The sequence below is a fragment of the Ictidomys tridecemlineatus genome, chromosome 13 (genome assembly GCF_052094955.1).
Source record: "Ictidomys tridecemlineatus isolate mIctTri1 chromosome 13, mIctTri1.hap1, whole genome shotgun sequence".
Lineage (NCBI taxonomy): Eukaryota > Metazoa > Chordata > Mammalia > Rodentia > Sciuridae > Ictidomys > Ictidomys tridecemlineatus.
Window position 1 is genome coordinate 87,971,123 of NC_135489.1, and position 22,486 is coordinate 87,993,608.

The window sequence follows — 22,486 nt, forward strand, 5'->3', positions numbered from 1 at the left end:
CATGTGCCCCTATGAACACTGGTGTGGAAAGCACGCTTGCATCCAGGGGAAGGAGGAGTCCCAGGCAAGAGAGGCAAACTGCTGCAGTCTGCCATGGCGCCTGCCGTGGTGCCTGCTGTGGCGCCTGCTGTGGGTCAGCGTCTCTGGCCTTCCCTCTGCCTCACCAGAGACCCCCATCTCCAAACTGCGGAGAGATTTCCTCTGTCTGCCAGGGCCACTGTCGCCGGCCTAGGGGGGGCTGGCCCTTCCTTTCCTCTGCATTCACTTTTGGCTCTTTCTACAATTTCCAACTCTTGCTGTTGGGATGCGTCTCCCTGATGATGCTGGAATTCGGTAAAAACAGGGTTTGCTTCTCTTCAAATGTTCATCCATGTGCTCACTGTGTGCACCCAGGAAGACCTCTGTCGCGGTTCCCTGGGTCCCAATGTGCCCAATGTGTGCATCCAGGAAGACCTCTGTTGCTGTCCCCTGGGTCCCAGGGCTGGCAGGCTGCTCTGTATCCCCTCGCCCAGAGTGTCTCCGAGTGACATTCCACGGCTCACAAGCACAGGGAGGGGGGAGGGAAGACAAAACCCTTCCGTAGTGTTTGTCTGTGAGAGCACATGGCCTCTGAAGATGTTACCCAGGCCCCAGACCAGCCCTTTGGGATGCCCAATCAGTTGGTGGTTGACACCATTTTTGAGGAAATAATAAAAATAGGAGGAGGAGATAGGACGTCATGTGACGCATAGTGATCTGACGGGACAGAGCCACCAACAGGGCGTGGTTCAGATACCCCAGGGAACTGAACTCACCTTTGGTCTTCAACTGTGGTTTATCTGTGCCAAGGGTGGACATTGCTTGGGGGCCACAGAAAAATCCCCAGCGCTCAGGGCAGGTAACCCAGGAGGTGAAAGCCAGCCTAGCTCTGCAGTCCCAAGTCACCACACATTCAAATGTCCGTGCACACTGGGGTGCCCTTATCTGAGGAGCATGGCGTGGGCCACGATTAACTGTGGGAAGGCAGCCGTGCCATGGGATGTCAAGCACGGGACAAGCTGTGGGAAGGCAGATCTGTCCCAGGGGCAGCCAGTGAATGGGAGGAGAGCACAGAACAGATTCTGGGGTTCCCATCCTGAACCCTCTGCCGACGGGCTGCCCGACTTCCCTCTCTGCACTGCAGTTCCCTGACAGTTCCTGGTGGGGGCGCCGTGAGGACCCAGTGAGCGCTTACGTCTAAAGCCCCAGGAAGGAGAGGGGGCTATGTGACGGCCCATCCTTCTGTGTGGGGTGAATCCTCCACAACTTCAAAACCTCTGTGGCTGCCCATCTGACTAAATGGTTTGAAAAAAAAGCCTGAAGGGTGTCATTAGGGAAAGCACTTTCCGAGGGGTGCCCAGGCTGGCCTTGAGCTGGTGGGCTCCAGAGATCCTCCTGCCTCAGCCTCCTGAGTAGCCTGCACGGCGGCACCCAGTGGGAAGACGTGTCAAGGGTGCTAATTAAATGACTGGCAAGGGAGATTGTTCTTCGATGTGTCCCTCAAGTCTTGAGGCCTCTTCCTGTCCAGTGCTCTGTGCTTTCCCACTGGCCTGTGCAGCCGGAGGCGAGGTGAAGAGATAGATGTACCTCCAAGTTCACTTGCCATGCGATGTCCTCGTCACGAGCAGCAGGTGTTCACTGCGTTCTGGACACAGGGTGCTGTGAAGCTGGCTCCACATCAGCTGCCCGTCACTGGCCTTCAGGAGAGCGGGGCATAGGGTGCTGGAGTTTCCCACAGAGGCCAGCTGTGGTTACACAGGATTGGGTTTTTGGTGGTCCTGCGGATGGAACCGGGGGCCTCATGCGTGCCAGGCCAGTGCGTCACCACTGAGCAACACCCCAGGTCTGGAGGTGATTGTGGGTTGGGTGGTTCGTTGTACCTTAAAAATGAAGGATTCTCACCAGGGCTGTGTCGTGGACACCTGAGGTGTAGGAATGATGGTCTCAGGAGGAGGAGTTTTGGTTTTTCCACCGGTGTGGTCTACACCCGGACAAGGCCCTCCATCTCCTGGATTCTGTTGCTCATCAGTGAACTCCCTTGGACATTCTCTGAACCAACTCCTACGCTTATGTTTAAAAAAAAGGACCAAAGGATAGAAGAGTGGTAAAAAGATGTGTTTTCCTCCTGACTCCTGATGTCGAGAACAAGAACATCGGGTTTTTATCTTGATCTGAAGCCTCTGCACAGTGAAGACCCATTTGGGTTTTGGACTTGTGGAGTGACCTCCGAGGAGTCGGGGAAGCGGTCGGGGACCTGTGTGTACCTTCCTCATTCCTAGTCAATAACCAGTGATGAGCAGAAGCCGCTTCAGCAGAACTGCAGTTGGTGCAAACTCCAGGAGGAGAGAGCACTAGTTAAGTCCCCATCAGGGCGTCTTCTCTCACCCCACAGGGAGAGTTGTGCCCCACGAGGGGAGCTCTCACTAACACACACTTTCCAATGAAAAGAACTTCTTTTCTCAACAGCATCGAATTCTTCTTCCTAACGAGCAAACTGGAATCTGGATGTTTTTGCAAAAACGTCCTGTAGAGTCCACTTGGAAGAGGCTGGAGAGCCCGGGTTCCAGCTGTGAGGAGGAGGAATGTGGCATAGGGGCCACTGGGTGTGCACACTGGGGACTCTGCAGGGTGTCTCCCAGCAAAGGGACACCTGACTTCTCAGGTATCAGCGGGGAGGCAGTGAGCAAGGGCGAGGGATGAGGAGGTCATAAACGGCCTCTGCCTGCAGCCTTCTTGTCGGGCCTTAACTGCTGCGGTGGACCTCAGGAGAGCAATCTCAGTGAACGAGATGACAGCCCACCATCCAGAGCGAAGCTCTCCAGGTGGCCAGGTCCACTACTGTGCTGTGCTGGGGACACAGAGGTGTCTTGGTATAGAATGCCCCCAAGGATGTGCTTCTGAGCTCTGGGTGTGTGCCTGAGCACATCTGTCCCTGCCTGAGATCACAGTATAGTCACGTGCCATGAGGCTCAGTCCATGATGGTCGCATGCACCATAGTGGCCCCAGGAGATGACCATGGAACTGACGAACTCCCTCACAGTGACAGCAGCTGTCTCACGCTGCAGCATGAGGTGCCACTTGTCTGCTCACAGGGACACTGGTGCACACCGACCTGCTGCCCCCAGCAGAGCCATGTACTGCCACGATGCTCCAGGGCCACCGTGAACACTGATGTCACTCACTTGGGAGATCACAGCCACAGCGAGTGAGTGACACACACCACCAAGACTGCACAAGTACCCCGTGATGCTCCCGCACTGACAGAAGGGCCTAGTGACTGTTCCTGAGAGCAGCACATGGCCACTCTCCTCCTGGCCGTCCTTGTTCCTAGCAGGACGTGGGCCTAGGGAACTCCCTCAGAGTATGGATGACACCTCCAACATCTTGCTGAGAGTGGCTCTGGTGCTGGCTCCCCCCGGCACAAGCACTGTCCCTCCGCCTGGCCTTCTGTCCACTTCTCATGGCCGGGGATGGACTGTTTCTCCACCTGGCCTTCTCTCCTCCTCACAGGGTCAGGGACAGGCTCCTTGACAGGTGTGCTAGGAGGCAGCCCATGGACACCACAGCACTGAGCACTCAGGACTGGATCATGGCTGTGACGCGGGGTCTGACTATGTGGGCACATGGAAAGCCAGAGGGTACGGGCAGGTGTGGCCTTGAGGCCTGGCCACGGCCGATGTCTGCCCCCGCCCTCCTACCTAGGAGTGTTGGCAGGAGCTCCCCAGCCCAGGTCCCTCCAGGATCGCTGGCTGTGGCTGGGAGGTGCCCCACAGTGACTCCTTCAGACTTAGGAAGCCACTGCTGGTCGAGGGGAAGCTCAGCAGGACTCTGCCACACAGAGTCCTCTGCAGAGGGATGGCCACTGGCTGCAGGGAGGGTTGTCACCATGAGATGCAGAGGTGCCCAGTGGGGTGAGCCCACCACCCTGTCACTCTGCTCTGTGCAGACCCAGGGCTCTGTCACACACCAGCGGTTCCCATCAACCTGGGCTCTGAAATTAGGACCACAGGAGGGAAGGCCAGCCGATGGACGACCCTGCCTAGAGGCAGGGTGCCAGGGGACGGGGAGCCACTGAGCTGTGCGGGGCAGGTTCTGGGTCGGCTAATCTGGGTTAATGTGACCACCTCCCTAGCCCACGGCCTCCTCAGGGTGTCTCATCCCATGTGAGCCTATGTGAACGGCAAGGCAGCCAGCTCCTGCAGGTTGTGAGTGGCCATCACCTTCACCCACCAGGGTGGGGCCCATCACCACCACCACCAGACACCCAGAGGATGGAGCGGAAGCATTTCTGTGTGCACGTTTATCAGAACTACATGATCTATCCCAGGCGGAGACACTTCCTGAGGAATGGGGCACTTTGACCCTTCCCGCACAACTCCAAGCTCTGGAGGGCCACCAGAGGCCCAGTCCCCTGGAAACCCACAGACTGGTCATCCATCCCGAGCCAGGCGTGTTCCTGGGCACCCTGGGCACGTGCGTGGCTTCTGGCCGCGTCAAGGAGGCATCCGACGGGGGAGTTCCGTGCCACCCCTCCATCTACCCGGGGGCCCATACTGCTCCCTCAGGAGTCCAGCAAGGACAGGAGGAGCTGCCCTGAGTCTCCAAGGAGACAGGGAGAGCCTTGCTGTCACCAAGGCATACGCGGGCTGGAAATCAAAACCCCAAGATTGAGCGTGCAGAGCTTCAGAGCTCAGCAACATTCAGGATGACAGCGTGTGCACATTTATAAGTGCCATGTTACAGGGGCCTGGGGCGGCATGTGACACCTCTGAAGTTCACGCTGCTGCCTACAGTGTGCAGCACTGTAGATTACTGCATTTGATTCCCCCAAACAGCTTTGTGGGACAGGCATTCCCGCTACCATCCCGCTTCGCAGACGGGGACACCGAGCACAGAGATGCTCTTGAACCACCCAGGGCCGAGAGACGGAGCAGGGCGTAGGCCAGGTGAAGGGCAGGTCCATACCCTTTTACGTTAAGGGTGGTTACTCCAGCCACCAACATCACAGACACCAGAGCGGCTGAAGGATCATGCGGGGAATGATTATTATTAGAATTTTGGTTCTATTTTGTTTCCTTTCTTAAAAAAAAAAAAGCCCCAAGATGTGACCCCAGGTGGACTGTGGGAGCAGCTCCAGGGGCTGGCTCTGCAGAGCGCCCACCTGTCCGCCTCCCGCCCCAGCACACCCTCGGGACCCTTGGGTGACGTCACTGCCTGATAACTGCTGCAACTGCAGGAAAGGGGTCCAGTTCCTGCGTAGCCGCCAAAATTGGGATGCTTGGGTGCTGGGCTGCTGTGGTGACGTGACACAGGTAGCTAACTGGGAAACTGCCACCTCTGGTCCCACAGCAGGGATGCTCCAGGACAGAGGAGGGGAAGTGGGGGGAGGGAACGCTGCTGACCGGCGGGAGGCAGGAAGACCCATGCAGGGGCTGAGAGCTGCAGTGTCAAAGAGAAGGGTCGGACGCAGTGGCAGGACTGCAGTGGTCCCCTCAGGGCACCTGCCACACATGGGGACAGGGGACATAGGGATGGTACCAGAATCTGATGGGCACGTGCCACCTAAAGGTTGCTACCTTATAGCTCAACGTGGCCAAATGCTGGCAGCTTCTTAGGGTCCTACTCACGGAGGACACTGTTCTTCCAAGGAGGAGCAGCACTGAGCCACAGATGGATGAACGTGGACATGTTCTGAGTGTGCCTCCAGGTCAGCACCCCCCTGGTGGCCACATAGGCCTTCTCAGGGCGTCGAGAGCCCAGCTCCACTGCTAGCTGAAAGGCCAGGAGCCTTGCTGAGCCACCATACTGGTGTGGGTGGAGAGGCGGGGCCGAAGGTGTCCAAGAAGCCACTGTGCCGGCCCCTTGGACCTCTGCAAGGGGACAGTGCTGGGGCAACCATTGGGCCCAGAGGAAGCACCTGACATAGAAAGCCTGGGCAGACCTAGCCAACCCCAGGGCAGCATGGGAAGCCATGAAACGGATGGGCTTCAAACGCTCTCAGGAGGGCCAGCGGGACAGTTGAAAGCAACCTTTTTATGGGAGCACAGAGCTGGTCTGAGCTTCCTGTAACCCTCTTGTGTTATGCACACTGGGTTTTATTTATTCTGCTATAATATTCAGGCCACATTCATGCTGTAAGAGTCTCCACTGCAGCAAGGGCCAACGTGTCCAGATGGATTGCCTGAAAATTCAGTCCAGAGAGGCCTCCTCCTGGGAGAGTTCTCCCATGACCTTCCTGTGGGGCTGGACTCTCTTGAAATCCTTCCCGAGAGGCAGGGTTTCTGAGGAGGAGCCTCGGGTGTGTCCTGACTCACACCTGGCACTTCCCTGGCCATGCCTCCAAGGCTGCCCCTGGTCACCCACTTGGCTCCAGTGCTGGCCTGGCCTTCCCTGGGTCAGGCTGCTCCCTCGGGGCCAAGCCCACGCTCCTCTCACCCCCTCGGGACAGTGTGTCGTCATTATTCATTCAAACCCCGTGTGTCCTGCTGGAGTTGCCGTGGGCACGCATGACGCAGCCATCTGGCACTTCTGGCGCCGCCACGCTCACAGGGTGACACTCCTCACATGTAAGTTTTAACAGGAGACGTAAGAAACACTGGTGGAAATCGTCACAGGCTCAGTTCAGATCTATTGTCCCAGTCGAGGATGCCAGTGGGCGCCATCTTGGTTTCTGGGGAAGTCGACTGGAAACCATAAAGAGACGACAGCTTGGGGCTGGTAAAACAGTCCATGGGGAGTTTGAAGCAGTACACCCCGAGTCTAAAGTCATCCCGTAAAGTGGCACCACATTCAGACAGTGAGGGGCAGAGAGGCCTGAGGGAGGATGGTGGGCTCCAGAGAAGGCCTCTGTGGGTGCTGCCACACCTTGGCCAGCAGGCACAAACACAACCCGACCTCAACGTCACAAAACCCTGAATGTGGTTTTCGATAAAAATGAAAACTCAAGTGACAGTTTTCATTTGTCTACAAACATACCAGTTAAGTTCTTCTCATTAGAGACTGCACAGACGGCTCTAGAAACAGTTAAACCATGGCTGCTAAAGCTCCTGCCACCCTCATCCTGTGGTGGGAGAGTGGGAAATCAAGAGGAGATGTGTATTTCCTGTTTTTGGGTTTAGAGCCAACTCTAAATGTTTTTGCTATGAGGAGACCTTTCATTCTTTTTAGACATTCTTGAAGAACAGTCACGGAGCTGGCTGTTGTGTCTGGGCAATATTTTCAAAGCAATGTTCAAAATGCAGGTGATGCTTTGTGCATGATTCAGGCCCATGTGTACGTGTGTGCACATGTGGGCATGTGTGTCACAAGTGTGCATGTGAATAAATGGGAAGAATGAGCAAGATTAGGGAAGGTTCATTTTACCTCAGTAGGCACGAGGAAGTTCAAAAGGAAAATACGTGAAGTAAGGGGTGTCCATCTCTTCTTGCTCTAAATTTGCAGGCTTTATAAAATGAAAAGACATCTTTAATGCAATCGGTCTTTAACACCAGTGGTCCTGAGCGCGCACAGTAAGTGGACGGCCACGGTGAACTGGCCACCAGGACTTCTCTGCTCTTGTGAGTGCTGTAGAAGGAGCATGTGGACTCAGCTTGTCTAGGGTCCCAGCAGAGTTGAGAGTCCCCACAGACGGGAGCCCTGAGGCTGGTGATGGACGTGCCTTCCTGACCGGGCAGCCCGGCCTCCTAAGGTTTCCTTCTTGCTTTGCTATTGGCAGCCACACCCCAAACCTATAAGGTGCCACATTTAAAAACAGGAAGCGTGTCCCTCACTTTTGGCAGTCCTGGCCCCTCTCTGTCTCTGCCCCCAACGCCTACCTTTCCTCCACAACCTTGAGTGAGACTGTCCCTCAGCCAGGAAGTCCCACTGCCTCAAGTGCTGCCGTGTGAGCTCGTCTGCTCCAGGGCCCTGGTCTGCACGCTGACGTCAGCGCTGAGTCCTGCACCTTTATCTGTGCTATAAGTGAGGTATCACACACGCCTGTCGCTCCATCAGGCCGGAGCTTCCGGAGCCGCGAGGGTGTACGGTGACCTCCTCTGTGAGACCCATGTCCTGAGTGCCTACCGAGCGTAAGCGGGTGGCCCGTACTTGGTTTCCGCACCCACTTACTGAGCACAACTGTATGCCAAATGCCACGCCAAGCAAGGGGAAGGTGGGTCCTGCCCCTGATCAGGGTGCACTAAGTGACAAACCCAATGTGACTAACCACACCACGAGCTTCAAGATTGAAAGGGCAGGCACCGAAAAATAAATATTTCAAATTATGCCACACAAATCTGCTTTCTAAATAAGCCCCGCCTTGGCAAATGGAGAGACTTAAAAAGCAGGCAACTAACCTGTTCTGAGTTATCACTCTGCATTGACTGACTAGTTACCAGGTGGTCGAGATTGTCGTTCTGGCCTCAGGCAGATGAACGTGCGGATAAGGACAACCACACGCTTGCAGACTGCGGTTCTGGGAATCCGAGTTGATCAGGAAGAGGGAGAAAAGCAGCAGGCAGGGCAGAGGGGTGTGTAGCACCGGGGACAGAGCCCAGGGCTGGCACATGCCAGGCCAGTGCTGACCACTGAGCCGCACCCCAGCCCTTCTTATTTTAGTTTGAGACAGAGTCTCGCTAAGTAGCTGAGGCTGGCCTTGAGATGCTCCTGCCTCAGCCTCCTGAGTCCTGGGTTCTACAGGTGTGGCCACTGCGCCCAGCCAGGTTTGAGGAGGTGGGAGAAGACCTGGTAGGAAGGAGGGGAGAGTGCAGGGGCACAGAGGGGCAGGTGTAGACAGGAAGGAAGCCAGGGGTTCTTTCTTGGGCAGAAGTTTCAAACTGGGCTGAGACAGAAATAGACACAGGTGGGCAGGAGACTCTAGATGGAGAGCTTCTGCCTGAACGGCAGCTCCTGGGAGGAGGAGGACCCCTGCAAGGACCTGAGCAGGTTGGAGACATGTCCCAAGACCTGCCGGCCACTGTCCAGGGCCAGTGGCCACCACACGGGACCCAGAGGTCAGCTGCTCCCAATGTCCTTCTGCTAACCGTGGGGTTCCTCTGGGGGAGGAAGCCCGCAGCTGGACACCTCAGAACAGGAACATGGGGGTGCCCAGTTGGATCTTCCCGCGTTTTTAGGACCTCGTGTTCTGGCATTTGTCTCAGGCCCCACAGTCCCATACGACTCACTGTAAGGTTAGATTTTATGTAAAAAACATGGCAATTCCGTACAGATATTTCTCCACTAATGAGGTTAACTGTGATTACAGTAAATAATAGATGATCTTCATTAGAAGATAAAAATATGTAAAGGGCTGGTGAGTTCCTTCCCCAGCACCTCACACAAAAAGTTGTGTGTGTGTGCATGTGCATGTGCATGCGTGTCTGTGTGTATGTGTGTGTGTACATGTGCATGTGTCTCTGTGTTGGTATGTGTGTGCATGTGTGTGTGTGCGTGTGTCTGTGTTGATGTGTGTGTCTGTATGTGTGCACGTGTGTTTGTGTGTCAGCATGTGTGTGCATGTGTGCATGTGTCATGGTATGTGTGTATGTGTGTATGTGTATGTGTGTGTGCATGTGTCTGTGTGTCCATATGTGTGCATGTGTGCATGCGTGTATGTGTTGTGTGTGTGCATGTGTTGTGTGTACGTGTGTGCATGTGTATTGTTATGTGTATATGCATGTATGTGTGTACATGTGTGTGTATGTGTGTCGGCATGTGTGTGCATGTGTGTCTGTGTCAGGATGTGTGTGCATGTGTGCATGTGTGGGTGTGTGCATGTGCATGCTGCGTGTGTGCATCAGTGTGTGTACATGTGTATGTGTGTCTCTGTGTTAGTATGTGCACACACATGTGTATGTCAGGGTGTGTGTGCATATGTGTGCATGTGTGTGTCTGTGTTGGTGCATGTGTTTGTGTGTGTGAGTGACATGTGTGCGCATGCATGTGTGTTTGTGTGTCAGTGTGTGTGTCTGTGAGTGTGTGCATGTGTCTCTGTGTTGGTGCATATGTGCATGTGTGTCTGTGTGCATGTATGTGTGTGTGCATGCATGTGTGTCTGTATGTCAGTGTGTGTGTCTCTGTGTGTGCATATGTGTGCATGTGTGCGTGCGTGTGCATCTGTGTGTCGGTGTGCATGTGTGTGTATGCATGTATGTGTGTGTGTGCGTGTGTGTGTGAACAAGATGGCTGGGGTGCTCTAACTGCTGTTGTGCCAAACTCAGCTGCTGCACGTCTCACCGGCTGCCTCAGGTGAGGACCTGGGGGTGGGCAGCAGGAGAGACCCTCTTCGTTCCATCCTCTTTCCTGTTTTTGGCTTTTTTGCCCACACTGATATTTCCTATTCCAACATATACAGACAGGATTTTAAAATGGAAATTCCTTCTGTGGCGAGGATGTTATGCGAAAACTGATTGAATTGCATGTACATGGCATAGCAAGTGACAGGAATTATTTTAAGAGGTGAAGAGACCCCATGCCTTCATGGAGGGCGTCCTTGGGACAGCTGGAGCCCTGTGCAGACCTTCCTGCGCTCCCCAGCCCCTCGACACCTCTGCGCTCTTGTGCCACCCAGGCTGACTCACGTCGCCTGCTTCCTGCCCCTTCTGCCATTTCCCAAGAGACAGCTCGACAGTTCAAAATATTTTCTCTCAGAGTTACATAAGGCCAGCGATGACAGGGACAAAAGGCACTCATGCTAAAGTATCTTCCTGTCCTGTTCCGCGAACAGCAGGTGTCCTTAGAGGCGAAGGCAAGTCTCATTACTGGTTCCAGGCTCGTGAACCCGGGGAGCCTGGGTACAACGTCACACTCTCCTAGGACTGGACGTCTCAGAGCTCTCTCATCCCAGGGATTGCAAGAGTACTGCCTTAGTTACTCTAACTTCAAGTGGACCTCTGTAAGCACGAGCCCTTTAGATAAAATCCACAAGGCTCAGCTCCTGGCATCATGGTGGGACACTGCCAGCGTCAGGTGAGTCTCCTCGGCACATAGAAAGCAGCAGCCCGGGCCCTCTGCCTCACGTCCCCTGCAGGATTCACAGAAGGAAGACCAGAGGGCAAGAGCGTCCCCTGTACGTGTTCGATGTGGTTCAGATTCACTAGTGTGCTAAAATCAGCACAGGAGTGCTGGGGTAAGAACAGGGCATTTATTCTGTCCCCAAAGACATTCCTACATTTACTTAGGAATGACCCTGGGATCAGGGGCCCCTTGCAGGGACGACCCCACCTCAGCTCTGTGTGCAGAGTTAATTTCACAGCTACACTGAGAAGGAATGGAGATCCCTCAAGCGTCCTTCTTGCCAAACACAAAACCCAACCTGGTCACCAGAAAACATCGGGAGCCCTCAGCCAGGGCTCTGACCGGGACCTGCCACATCCCGGTCAGGACAGGAAGAGGCGGAGATGGGAGGTCCTGCTCCATCCTGGACGGGATTACTGGCAAGATAACAGCCGGTAGCTGATAATTACTGATAGCTGAGCTGTGGTTACACAAGTGGATGACCTTGTTCTGGGGACACACACTGCCATGGCGGGGGAAGGGGGGTGTGTGCCACCTCTCAGGTGTCTGTGGGAATGTGCCTTAGAGCAGAGAGTGAGGAAGCACCCGCCCACCCGGGGAAGCAAGGACGGACGGGAGTTTGCTGGACTATTTTTTCCACATTTTGGAAGTAATTTCAAAATTATTGTAAAATAAAAAGAGTTTATCAGGAAGACCCCTTATGACAGTATTTTTAAAAATGGACTTTTAAAAAAGCATCTTATGGAGCTCTAATACGCTTGACACATCTAACGTCAATATTCTCTTATTAGCACACAGGATATGCAAAGTAAGAAAGATAATGACGATAACCATGCTCCTGGGGTCCCCCCCAGCATTCCTCATGGCCCTGTGGCCTGGAGACAGGGCTCCAGCAGAGGAAATGCCCGATCCCCACCGAGACCAGCTCCGTCATGCCGTCCCTCCGCAGCCTCGCTGTGAATACAGAAGAGACTGTCCCAAAGGCAACCAGCTCTCCGTCCCTGCCTTGAGGGAAACCCCTGACTGATAGGGTCTCTGCACCCGTGAGGAGGAGGGGCCCAGCCCCTGCCACGTTACACAGCCCCATCCAACCTGCTGTCCAGGTGTGGGTGCCTGTCTGAGCTGCTGCCTGCAGGTCGCAAAGCTGTCCCCTGCCTCTGGTGCCCGTGCTTGTCTCTGGCCACCTTCGCACCTGACCCTTGTTCCTGCAGGCACTCTCGCTCAGCACGAGCCAGCTGGTGGGGTCCTCGTGTGCTCCCAGAGGCTCGCTCTGAGCACAGCATCATGGGACGGCACCACCTCCTTGTCAAGCCTGAATCCCCTCCAGCCTGAGAAAAGTGCTGCTCCATATGAGCCTCCCTGTGCTTGGCCAAGGAGCGGGCTCAGTCCATGCCACCCCTGGTACAGATCTCTTCACACCTGGCATCCGTAGTCAGAGCCCAGGGACCTCAAGGCCAGCCCTCAGTAGACCGCTGCTTACAGAGTCCCTTGGGAAGTCCCACTCCATCCTGGCCCAGGCCAGGGCGCTCCACGGACATCCCGGGAAACCAGGGGATGTTCCCAAGTCCTACCTCCTGGTTCCTGTCCTCAGCTGGGACATCACACGACAAGGACCCCATTCCCAGTCTCCTCAACACACACCAGTTTCAGTTTCAAAGTGTGACTTCTAGAATTCTCTATGGACTCAACATGGCCTGAATCTGACAGGCAGGTGGCCCTTCCAGCAAATTCCAGGAGAGAGAGAGAGGCTATCAGAGGTGCAGATTAGAGAAAGCAGCTCTAGCTTAGAGAAATGGCTCATTTAAAAGGATCTTTTTGGGGACTTTTAAAAAAACCAATGGAGACACCTAGGATATTCAGAATATCTCATTTACAAAAATTCCAAATGCTGACTACCTTCCTGAGGAAATGCCTGTCGCTTGAAAGCTGGTCTTTATTTTAGTGTTAACTCCCCTTGGCGGTCAATTCCAGACACCTCTCACCTTTCTCTCTTCAGGTAGCACAAAGCACTTTGGGGTGAGCACCCGGTCGGATTAGCTAAGCACTTGTTAGAACCCGAAGCAAAGCTGGGCAGACCCTGTAGCCCCAGAACAAGGTGAAAGGTGGACGAGGCCCAGCAGAGCCAGCACAGGCCCAGTGCGCTGTGGGAACCTGGGGCCCATCACAGAACCAGGCAGGCCCCAGGTGGGAACCGAGGACGAATAAGTCGGTTTAAGAAAGTCTGACTGAAGGCAAGACAGAGAAGTGGGTAGGGGTCCCTGGGACACTCTAGTGACAGACCAGACAGGAAGCGAGGTCCAGGCACATCATTCAGTGGGGGTGTCTGGAGGACTCTCACACAGAAACCTGACCTCTGAAGGGAGGCAAAGGTTGGGATTCCAAGCACGGGGCCAGCGCTGTCCCCAGGGCCACCTCCCCAGGATGCTGTAAGGTGGTAGGGACAGTGCTGGTCTGTGGCAGGGGCTCAGAGGGCTCTGCCTGCGATCCAGAGGGGTTGGGACAGGGACTGGGTGGGTGTTTAGACCACCAGGATCTCAGGATGCACGAGATGGGAGGAGCTCAGGAGGTTTGGGGCTGAGCTGATATGGGAGGAGAACACAGGGCCCCTGACCTGCGGTGGGCTGGCTCGCTGTGGCCTTGGGCAGATGGCCAGGCTGCACCCAGCTGCCTGCCGCCCATGCTCCTTCTCAGGCAGAGCAGGCAGCTCATGTGGAAGCTGCCGCTCCCGGGGACCAGCCACCGCCCCAGATCGGCACCCCTGACAGCCACGTGTGGTCGGCCTTGTGATCACTGCTGCTGAACCATGCAGAGCAGACAAGCAGCGAGCAACCCGCCCAGGTCATGGCAAGAACGGGGAAGGGCTGGACTCGGAGGGCAGCCGGGCTGGCTCTCGAGTCTCCCCTCCAGACCTGGCCGCCATCCTGCCAGAGATCCCAGAGGGATGTCCTTACAACACCTGTCCCCCTCCTGCACCTGACCTGCCCCACCCCAGCCTTGGGCCCACACAGGCAGCCCAGTCCCTTCCACCCCATGGCTCCTGCTGCGGCAGACGGTCGGGCCTCCAGAGGAGCCACCCTCGCTTCTAGCCACACTGAGCACATCTAAGACGACACCTATTACTCCTCACGCATTTCAGCTCCCTGTGGAAAGCAGCCCCAAGCTTCCCTGCTCTGTGGCTTCTTCTCTGTCTGTCCTGCTCCCGGGGCTGGGGAAAGATCCCGGGACCTCACGCACACCAGTGCTCTACCCGTGAGCCGCACACTCCCGGTTCCCAGGGCCAGAAGAGGGTGGCTGTCTGGACATGGATTTCAACATCATTTTGAATTTTAGTGTGGGCCTCATTTGCCTCCAATAGTCAGCCCACCCCGGCATATCATGCCCACAGGTCCTCAGTGAGCAACAGGCCTTTGGTGACATTTTCAGTGTACCCAGACGTGAGATGCAAATTCCAGTGTCAGCTGAGGGTGGGGGTGGGGGCCTGGTCCCCAGCTGTTCTTGGGGAGCTGACACAGAAAGCCTGCATCTCCCAGCAGTGCCGGGCTGAGTGGGGAGGGCCTGGGAGGAAGGTCCAGGGGAGCACCACTGGAGGACGGTGCTGGGGACCTGGGCTCCCACGGAGGCACGCACTCTTACCCGATTTACACAGTGGCTTCAAATTGGCTAATTGACACAGACACAGAAACAGCAAGGAAAGCCCCTAAGCTGGATGACTGCCGTGTGTTCAAGAAATTCTGCACTCACTCGCCACCGAGGCAGAGCACACAGGCGGGCGTAGCTAAGAGGTCATGCCCCCAGAGACGGTAGAGCTGAGACCCACATGGGCCAGCCTGGTTCCCCAGACCTTGCTCCAGTCCCTGGGGGGTCCTCTGCCTCTACTTTAACTGAGCACTCACACATTAGCCCAGCTGAGCACCACTGACGAGCTAGCTCTCTGGATTTTTAACTTAGGAGCCATCCAGTGGTAACGATGGGTCATCGACTGCCAGATGGAACTACATTTTTTGGGGGGCAATACTAGAACTGAACCCAGAGTCGCTTCACCAATGAGCCACGTCCCCAGCTCCACTTCCCTTTTATTTTTTATTTTGAGACAGGGTTTCACTAAGTTGCTTAGGACTTTGTAAAGTTGCTGGGGCTGGCCTTAAACTTGCGATTCTCCTGCCTCAGCCTCCCCAGCCACTGGGATGACAGGCGTGCGCCACAGGTGAGACCGCTTTTGCATTTCTTATTAAGACTCATTTATTCTCTTCCCCTTAAAAATTTAATGACACATAATTTTAAAAGAGCTAACACAATATCACATTTGAAGAAGAAAAAATTAACAAATAAGCACTTCAGTTTATCTCAGCAGTGATTTTGCTTAGTTCCACACCAAAGGCATTTTGGGGACTCGGAGCAACTATGACATTTTCCTATTAATAATCGACCCATTGATCTTCAATCTCTTGTGATAGTCACTACAGCCTATTCATCTCCTCTCCCTCCCTGTGGATATGAATCAGGTGGGATCCAAAACTGGGTTGCAAAGACCTGGGGCCAGCCAGGGAAGGGGTCTTGGGGAGAGTCAGTGCCCAGCCAGGGTGATCTCAAGTCTGGACACACTGATGGGGAAAATATTATCCCAGGCAACGGGGGCTGGATGAGTCGCCTTGGACCAGCACCTTCCCTTTCCCTTTGGATTTACATGCGGCAAAGCACTTTTTCATTTATTTTATTTGAAATTCAAATCCAACACATTGTGCTGGGCTTGTCCCCAGAATTCCACAGTATCCAGCAGTGAGCCTCTTGCTGGCTTCGAGGACAGCTGGATCGTTTGCTTCTCATGTCTGCAAGAACCCCCTGTTTACACTGTTGGCTGGTGAAGGGAATAACTGTGTCCTGGGGCTTGAGGTCAAAAGGGCTCAACTGCCATCGTCCACTGAGCTCAAACAAAACCACAAATGGCAGGCGGGTTGGCTCTGGATGATTCCCACACGAGACAGTCATCTTCACCTAAGTCGCCAGTTTGCTTTAGCAAACTCTGTGCCACCAAATCTGAACCCCCACCTGGCCTGCGCCTGCTGCTCTGCGCTCCCTCCTGTCCAGTGGCAGGTAGTCTGTCCTTCTGTCCTGTCAACAGCCATTCTCCACCTGTACTGCCACTTTCTCCTGCTTCACCAGACAATTCAGGCCGTGTGCATTCAGCTGCTTCTAGATCTTTCATCTCAAGAGAAGCCCTCCCTGGCCTCTGCCGCCCTTGGACTTGCTGCCCTGCTTCTCAGCTTCCCGGCACAGGAGGACCTTTGGAAAGCCTGATGCCCTGCGGCTCCAGGGTCCCAGGCGGCACCCTCTCCTTGACACTTGCCAGCCCAGGGCCAGGGCACTGGGCATCAAGCTGCCAAAGCCATGTTAGCCCAAGGCCCAGTTGAGCCCTCAGCCCTGCACTGGCCCAGCTGCTGTCCCTCGACCTCTGGCTCTCTGGCCACCTCACCAGAACATCCCTGGTCTGAAGGTCCTCAGCCTCCTCCACCCTGGGCTCCAAACCCACAAACCAGGCTTTCCACCCCATCCGCAGGACAGGTGTGAACAGCGTCTCCAACCCACCAGGAGAATTCGCCGCACCTCCTCACACCCGCCTCCGCCCACCCTTTCTCCCATCTAAGGGAAATTCAGGCCAAACCCCTGGCCTCGTTGATTTCTCCATCTCCCTCCCAAACCACGTCCAAACATCAGCCAGTCTGAGTGGCTCCATTTCCACAGTGAGTCCTAACTCGGGATATTTCTCTGGGTGTCCATGGTCACCAGCTCACACTAAGTCACCCCATCACCTGGCATCTGGAATGCTACCTCAGCCTTTAAGTGGCCGCCAGTGGCCCCAGCCCCCTCCCCCATGACCAGCATGATCTGGACCAAATACAGTGGCCTCCTGAAGCCCACTGCCCAGCACGTGCTCAGCACCTGGCCCAGGAGGCCAAGACCCGGCCTCTAGCTCTACCCTGCCTATGGCAGTCCTGGCTTCTAGGTAGGGCCACATTTCCCTTCCTCCCTCCCTTCACCCCTGAAGTTTCAGAGTTCAAGTGAATTCAAAGAAAAGGCAGTAGGAAAAAAGGGGAACCCACCTGTATTTCTAAATAAGTTATTCTTCTAATTTCTCCTGCTGAACTTGAAGAACTCAGAAATTTGATTTGTTCTGTTTGGGGGCCTGGGGATGGAACCCAGGGATTACGCATGCTAGGCACGAGCTCTATCACTGAGCTACCGGCCCAGTCCCCCAAATTGATTTTTGGCAATAGAGCACTTTTGGTTCAAAAGTTATTTTACTGGGGTTGGAGATGTGGTTCAAGAGGGAGCACCCTTGCCAGGCTTGGGAGGCCCTGGGTTTGTCCCCAGCACCGCTAGAGCCAAAGGTTAGAACCTAGAAACTTATGATCCAATAAAATAAATAGTGTGACTATTTCTAGGCACTCTGGGAAAAATGGATACATGTCCCTGGAAATCGTGTGCATGCATCATAAAATAAAAATGACATTTTCAGAAGGAACACTATATATTTGATATTAACTTCCTTATTTGTGTAAGTCTAAGTTGTAAATAAAACATACTCTCATTTGACAGGAATAGACAGACGGCAGAATGTTAGCATTACAACGGGACTGGAGTCACCCTGGAGAGGAGCATCATCTCTAAAAGAGGATTACATTACATTTGTCTCTGCTACTGCCCAGTTCTCTTTTATTTTTCTGAGAGTTAATTATGGTTTCTGACCACCAATTTTAAGTAACCTTAAAAAACAAATGTGAAAGTACATGCATTCAAAGGAAATGGTTCCTCAAGTTTTGTATATTTTTATTTAAACTAAATATAATTTAACTTAGAGACCACGTTCATGAATCAAATGGACTCCTTGGATAATACCGACAGTTTCTGAATAGATTGAATAAAGCCTCCCTTCTCTGTGAGTGCGTCATGAGGAGAAAAAGGTGTGGAACTGATTGATGCGTCTTGACCTATTGACACGTGGAGAGATGACTCTCTTTACTGAGCATGGAACGTCACTCCGGGTAGACACAGCAGAACTGATGTCCATGTTCACATGTGGTCTGTAAATGTCTACGGGACACCACTGCTGCTTCCAAACTAGACCCCACCATTTTGAGTGATTTCTCCAACATGCAAAATGCCACAGAGACCTAGGAGGACACCATCACGCTCTGGCTGGTACCAGGGGGCTCCTGGTGTGGCTGACGTGTGGCCCTGGCCTCTCTGGCCCCGCCTTCCCTTCAACCCTTCTCTGCCATCCAAGTAAAGACAATTTTAGAAGACCAGTGTGCCCTGTGCCAGGTGCCCAGTCCCTTCCTCTGCCTGGGTGCCGCCCCAAACTTCTTTTCAAAAATTCTGGTGGTGTCACAGGCTAAGTTGGGGTGCTTGTCAGAAGCAAAATATCACAATAGAAGATGCAAGTAAGAACGTAGTTGTTATTCCTCATACCAATACAGAGCGTGCGGACAACAGAGTCTTGCTAAGAGGGTGTGGGCCAGCGGGGGTGCCCGGCCCTGCAGCCAGGGTGGATGGAGCCCCTCCACTCACAAACTGGTGTCTACACAAGCTGTCCTTGAAGATAGGATTCCGAGAAGGCTGTCTCCAAACCACCAAGCCAGGCCACAAAAATGCTAAAGTACTTTCACTGATATCTCTCTCTCTCTCTCTCTCTCTCTCTCTCTCTCTCTCTCTCTTTCACACACACACACACACACACACACACACACACACACACACAGGCTCTTTTGATGCAACTGTAGCAAAAAATGGCTTTCTGAAGAACTGAATATTTTTCCTTTAAAATATGCTTCATGGAATTTCCAACTGGCAATATTTTTAGGAAATGTTAATCCACCAAACAAGAGGCCACTAATACTGAAAACTCCCCTCTGCACAAACCACCTGCCAAGTAGTGATGAGGAAGGTTTAACTGGATGCAGCACACCTATGCACGTGCTCTGCCCTGTGTGGGGGAGTCGGACAGTGCCCTCTGAGAGTCCGAAGGACTCTGCCCTGTTACTCCAGGGAGGTGACTGCGTACCATCAGTATTCTTCTCTACTGATGTAATCTCTGCTGTTGAGATCTGGGATGCTGCTTAATTGTTCATTTTAAAGAATACAGGAAAAAGCTCTACCAAGATTCCTAAAGGCATGCTGTCTTCCCATGAAATTCATGAAAGCACTTGTGGCGGTCCTACTGTCTTTAATTCTTTTAACAAACACGAATATTTTCCTAAAGAGGGAAATATTTAAAGAGCTAGATTTTGAAGAGTTAATAATGAATGAGCATTAACACTGATTCTCAATAAGCCAGCCTATTAAAAACAGTTATTGAAAATATTTCAGGAAGGATTTACTTACCTGAGAATATTCAAAGTCAGTGATAGGCGCTATGCTCTTGATATAATCTGATCGAAACTGGTTTTCGGGGTTGGCCAGTGGGACTGGAGGTATTATAGTACTCATTGCTGAGACGATCGTCTAACATGGAATGAAGAAAGAAACAGAAAGAAACGTGACATGTGGGCCCCATGTGTGATAATCTCACACATGTAATCTCCACCTGTGTAGTTTTACAGCACAGACTACTTAATCTTTCTGGTAAACAAACATTAAGAATATTTCTTACCACAATAGCATCTTTGACATTTTTCCTGATGTCCAGAATTTTCTGTTTCTTCTCCCTATGTTGGAAGAAAGTTATTAATTTAATTCTCCCTCAGCACTGATTGGTATCCAATGAGTAGGATTTTACACCTCATGCAGCATTGGTAGAATTCGAGGTCAGAATTGACTCCCAGGACAAAGTTTTTACCAGGGAAAGGAAAACAACCCTTTTCTAATTTGTACTCTAAACAAACTTGAATGCCCCAGTCTTATAACTAAAGCATGCAGCTCACACAAAAACATGGCGACATTGTGATGAGCACTGCTTGTAAATGCAATGATTTGGCTACACTTAAATCTACCCATGGGTACAAACAGATGTGGGCAAGAGAGACTACAGAGAAAAGTATATCTTAAAATACCGCTGGACTCCTTATATGCACTCCACATAGGTGGAGTCAACTGACTAGATATAGAAAATACAGGGGAAAAGAACCACTTCTGCACCCAACAGACTCCCCCGTTATTATTTATTAAACAATTATTTATTTACATAACATGTACATCATATCAGGTATTATGAATCATCTAGAGGTGATTTCAAGTGTTTGGAAGGATGTGTGTGGGTTACATCAAACCCAGGCCATTTTATGTAACAACTCAGTCACTCCAGGACTTCTGGTATAGGCAGGTGACCTGGAGGCAATCTCCCACCCTCCAAGGACCAGGAACCAGTGTATTGGTTGAGTGCTCAGAGCAGTGCCAATATTGCACATCAATACCCCAAGAATACCTAATAGATCATATTTTGTTAAACAAGTTTTTTTTTAAACTATGCACTACCAGAAGAAAGATTTGCCTAAATTAAGCAGATTCAACAACAGAATTTCTATTCCCCCCCCCCCGCCCCGCCAAAAGGACTCATGGGTCATCAAAGGAGCTGACCAGAGAAAGGAATTGCTGGGAGAGCTGGGAGAGATGTCAAAAAGTCTGCATGCAATTCGGTAGCAAAACTGAAACTGGGCTTTCTTACTCGGGATTAAATCCGTTCACGTGCAGGATCCTCATCTGTTTGACGATAGTGCTTTTCCCAGACTCTCCAGCCCCTAGGAACAAACAAAAAGAATGCGGTCAACTGTACGCTCACCGCGTGGCCACCCCTCTCCGCTAACCCTATTATTTTCCTGCCCCTACGTGGGGATTTTCGCGGACACGCCGGTTGCTGTGGAGGAGCTCGCCGAGGTCGGCGGCGTTTGGTCTCGGTCCCCTCCCGCTCCTGCCCGCCCCGCCCGGTGCTCGCCGCAATCCTGGACGGGAGCTCGGCCGTGCGCTCCGCGGGTGCCAGGCGCGCCTGGCGGAGCGGCCGCGAGCCTCCGACCTTACCCAGCAGCAGCAGGCGGTGGGTCGCTTTGTAGGCCAAGCGCTCTTTCTGCAACTGCTTCTCGATCTTTTTGTTGGCCTCACGTCGTTCCTTTTCATCGACGCCCTGGTCTTCTGCGGTCTTGCTGTTGCCCAGACAGCCCATGCCTGCCCGCTTGGGTGGACGTCAGGCACAGGTTGGAAGGCGCACCGAGAGCAAGAGGGAGGTGCAGGTAGTTGTGGGTCCTGCGAAGGCGTCTTTTCTCCACGCTGCAGAAAGAGATGGTCTGGTCTCCTGGTGTTTTCCGATCGCAACGGGCGGTTCTTCTCCCTCCCTCTGCCTACCGCAAACTCCCAACCAGGAAGACGCAAGCAACACGCGCGGAGGAAAACGCTTTTTGAAGGGACTTAAGAATCTGCTGGATATGCACCGCACAACGCAGGGAGCCGGGACGCGGGCGGCGGGCGGCGGGCTCTGCAGGAGACAGCCAGGGAGGCGCTGCGCCCTAGGTTCGCCCCAAGGCTCCGCGCCCGCGCTCAGCGCCCAGTCCGGTACCGCCCAGCGGGGACCTCCAGGGGCGGCGCGCTAGACCGGTGCCGGGTCCCCGCTGGTGTGGTGGCCGAGCGCAAAGCAGAGGGACCGAGTGCGTCACCAGGTCCCCGCTGGACGACTGTGGCCACCTTCCGGCGCAACCTGCTCAGAGCCTGGGACACGCGCCCCCTCCCGGGTCTGCACTCCCCGTGGGGGACAGGGGAAGGGGCAAGGGAAGGATGTTGGTTCGGCGGGCAGCCGGGCGCCGACCCCAGGGCTCTAGGAGAGGGGCTGCGGTGCGGGTGGGGTCGGGAGCGGGAGGAAGGGCAGGACGCTTACACTGGCCCGCGTGGGTCCCGAGCCGCAGCCCGCTCCGCCGGCCGAGGCCGCCTGGCTGTCTCGCACCCCGCGCCCGAGAGTGCGTCTGGGCGCGCGCTCCCCGCCTTCCTTGGACGCCTCCCCGCTCCGGGCGGGCGGCGAGGCCTCGCTCAGGATCATGCATATTCTATCAGGGAGGAGGGTCTCGGAGCGCCAGTCACTCCGCCTTTGTTCCCTGCAGTTTCTAGACTGTTCCGCTCACCCACGCCGCCGCCTCCCTGCTCGCTCGCTTTACCTCCAGCCCAGGTTTCTCCTCTGCAGTTGGGAACAGCTCTACTATTTCTCAGAAGGCACCGTGGCGTTGAATTCGGCATTGTGGCCGCAGAGCAGAGAGGGCACCTGTTGTCTTGCTGGGTGACTGAAGTCCAGGGCTCTCCATTCCTCCCCAAGGCGAGCAGCAAGGGGTCAGCAGCTTTGTTGAACTTGTGAGGCAGGAGGGCGAAAGCCACAAGGCGCGACTGGGCCAAAGTCGTGGACACCAGCATCCAGCCCTGAAGATCACTCTTCCGTGTGTGGACAGATTGCCTTGAGGCCAGCGGGATCTGGGCACTGCTCACCAAATCCATTTCTTTGCTCAGATG

The 22,486-nt window shown here is 54.0% G+C and overlaps 1 protein-coding gene across 4 annotated transcripts in view; it reads right to left on the reverse strand.

The window, feature by feature from the left end:
• Gnal (G protein subunit alpha L) overlaps positions 1-22,486 on the reverse strand; it is a 123,049-nt gene that overhangs the window by 68,711 nt on the left and 31,852 nt on the right. For 2 of the 4 annotated variants that reach the window (XM_078030436.1, XM_078030433.1), the window contains exons 2-4: positions 20,670-20,742; positions 19,659-19,713; positions 19,391-19,510 (exon numbers count right to left, since the gene is read on the reverse strand). In XM_078030436.1, coding sequence (XP_077886562.1) covers positions 19,391-19,510; positions 19,659-19,713; positions 20,670-20,704 — 210 coding nt within the window. In that variant the 5' untranslated portion in view covers positions 20,705-20,742. Of the gene's footprint in view, positions 1-19,390; positions 19,511-19,658; positions 19,714-20,669; positions 20,743-21,019; positions 21,266-21,866; positions 22,006-22,486 lie in introns of those variants that run through there. The other 2 variants (XM_078030434.1, XM_078030435.1) reach the window with 2 other exon arrangements.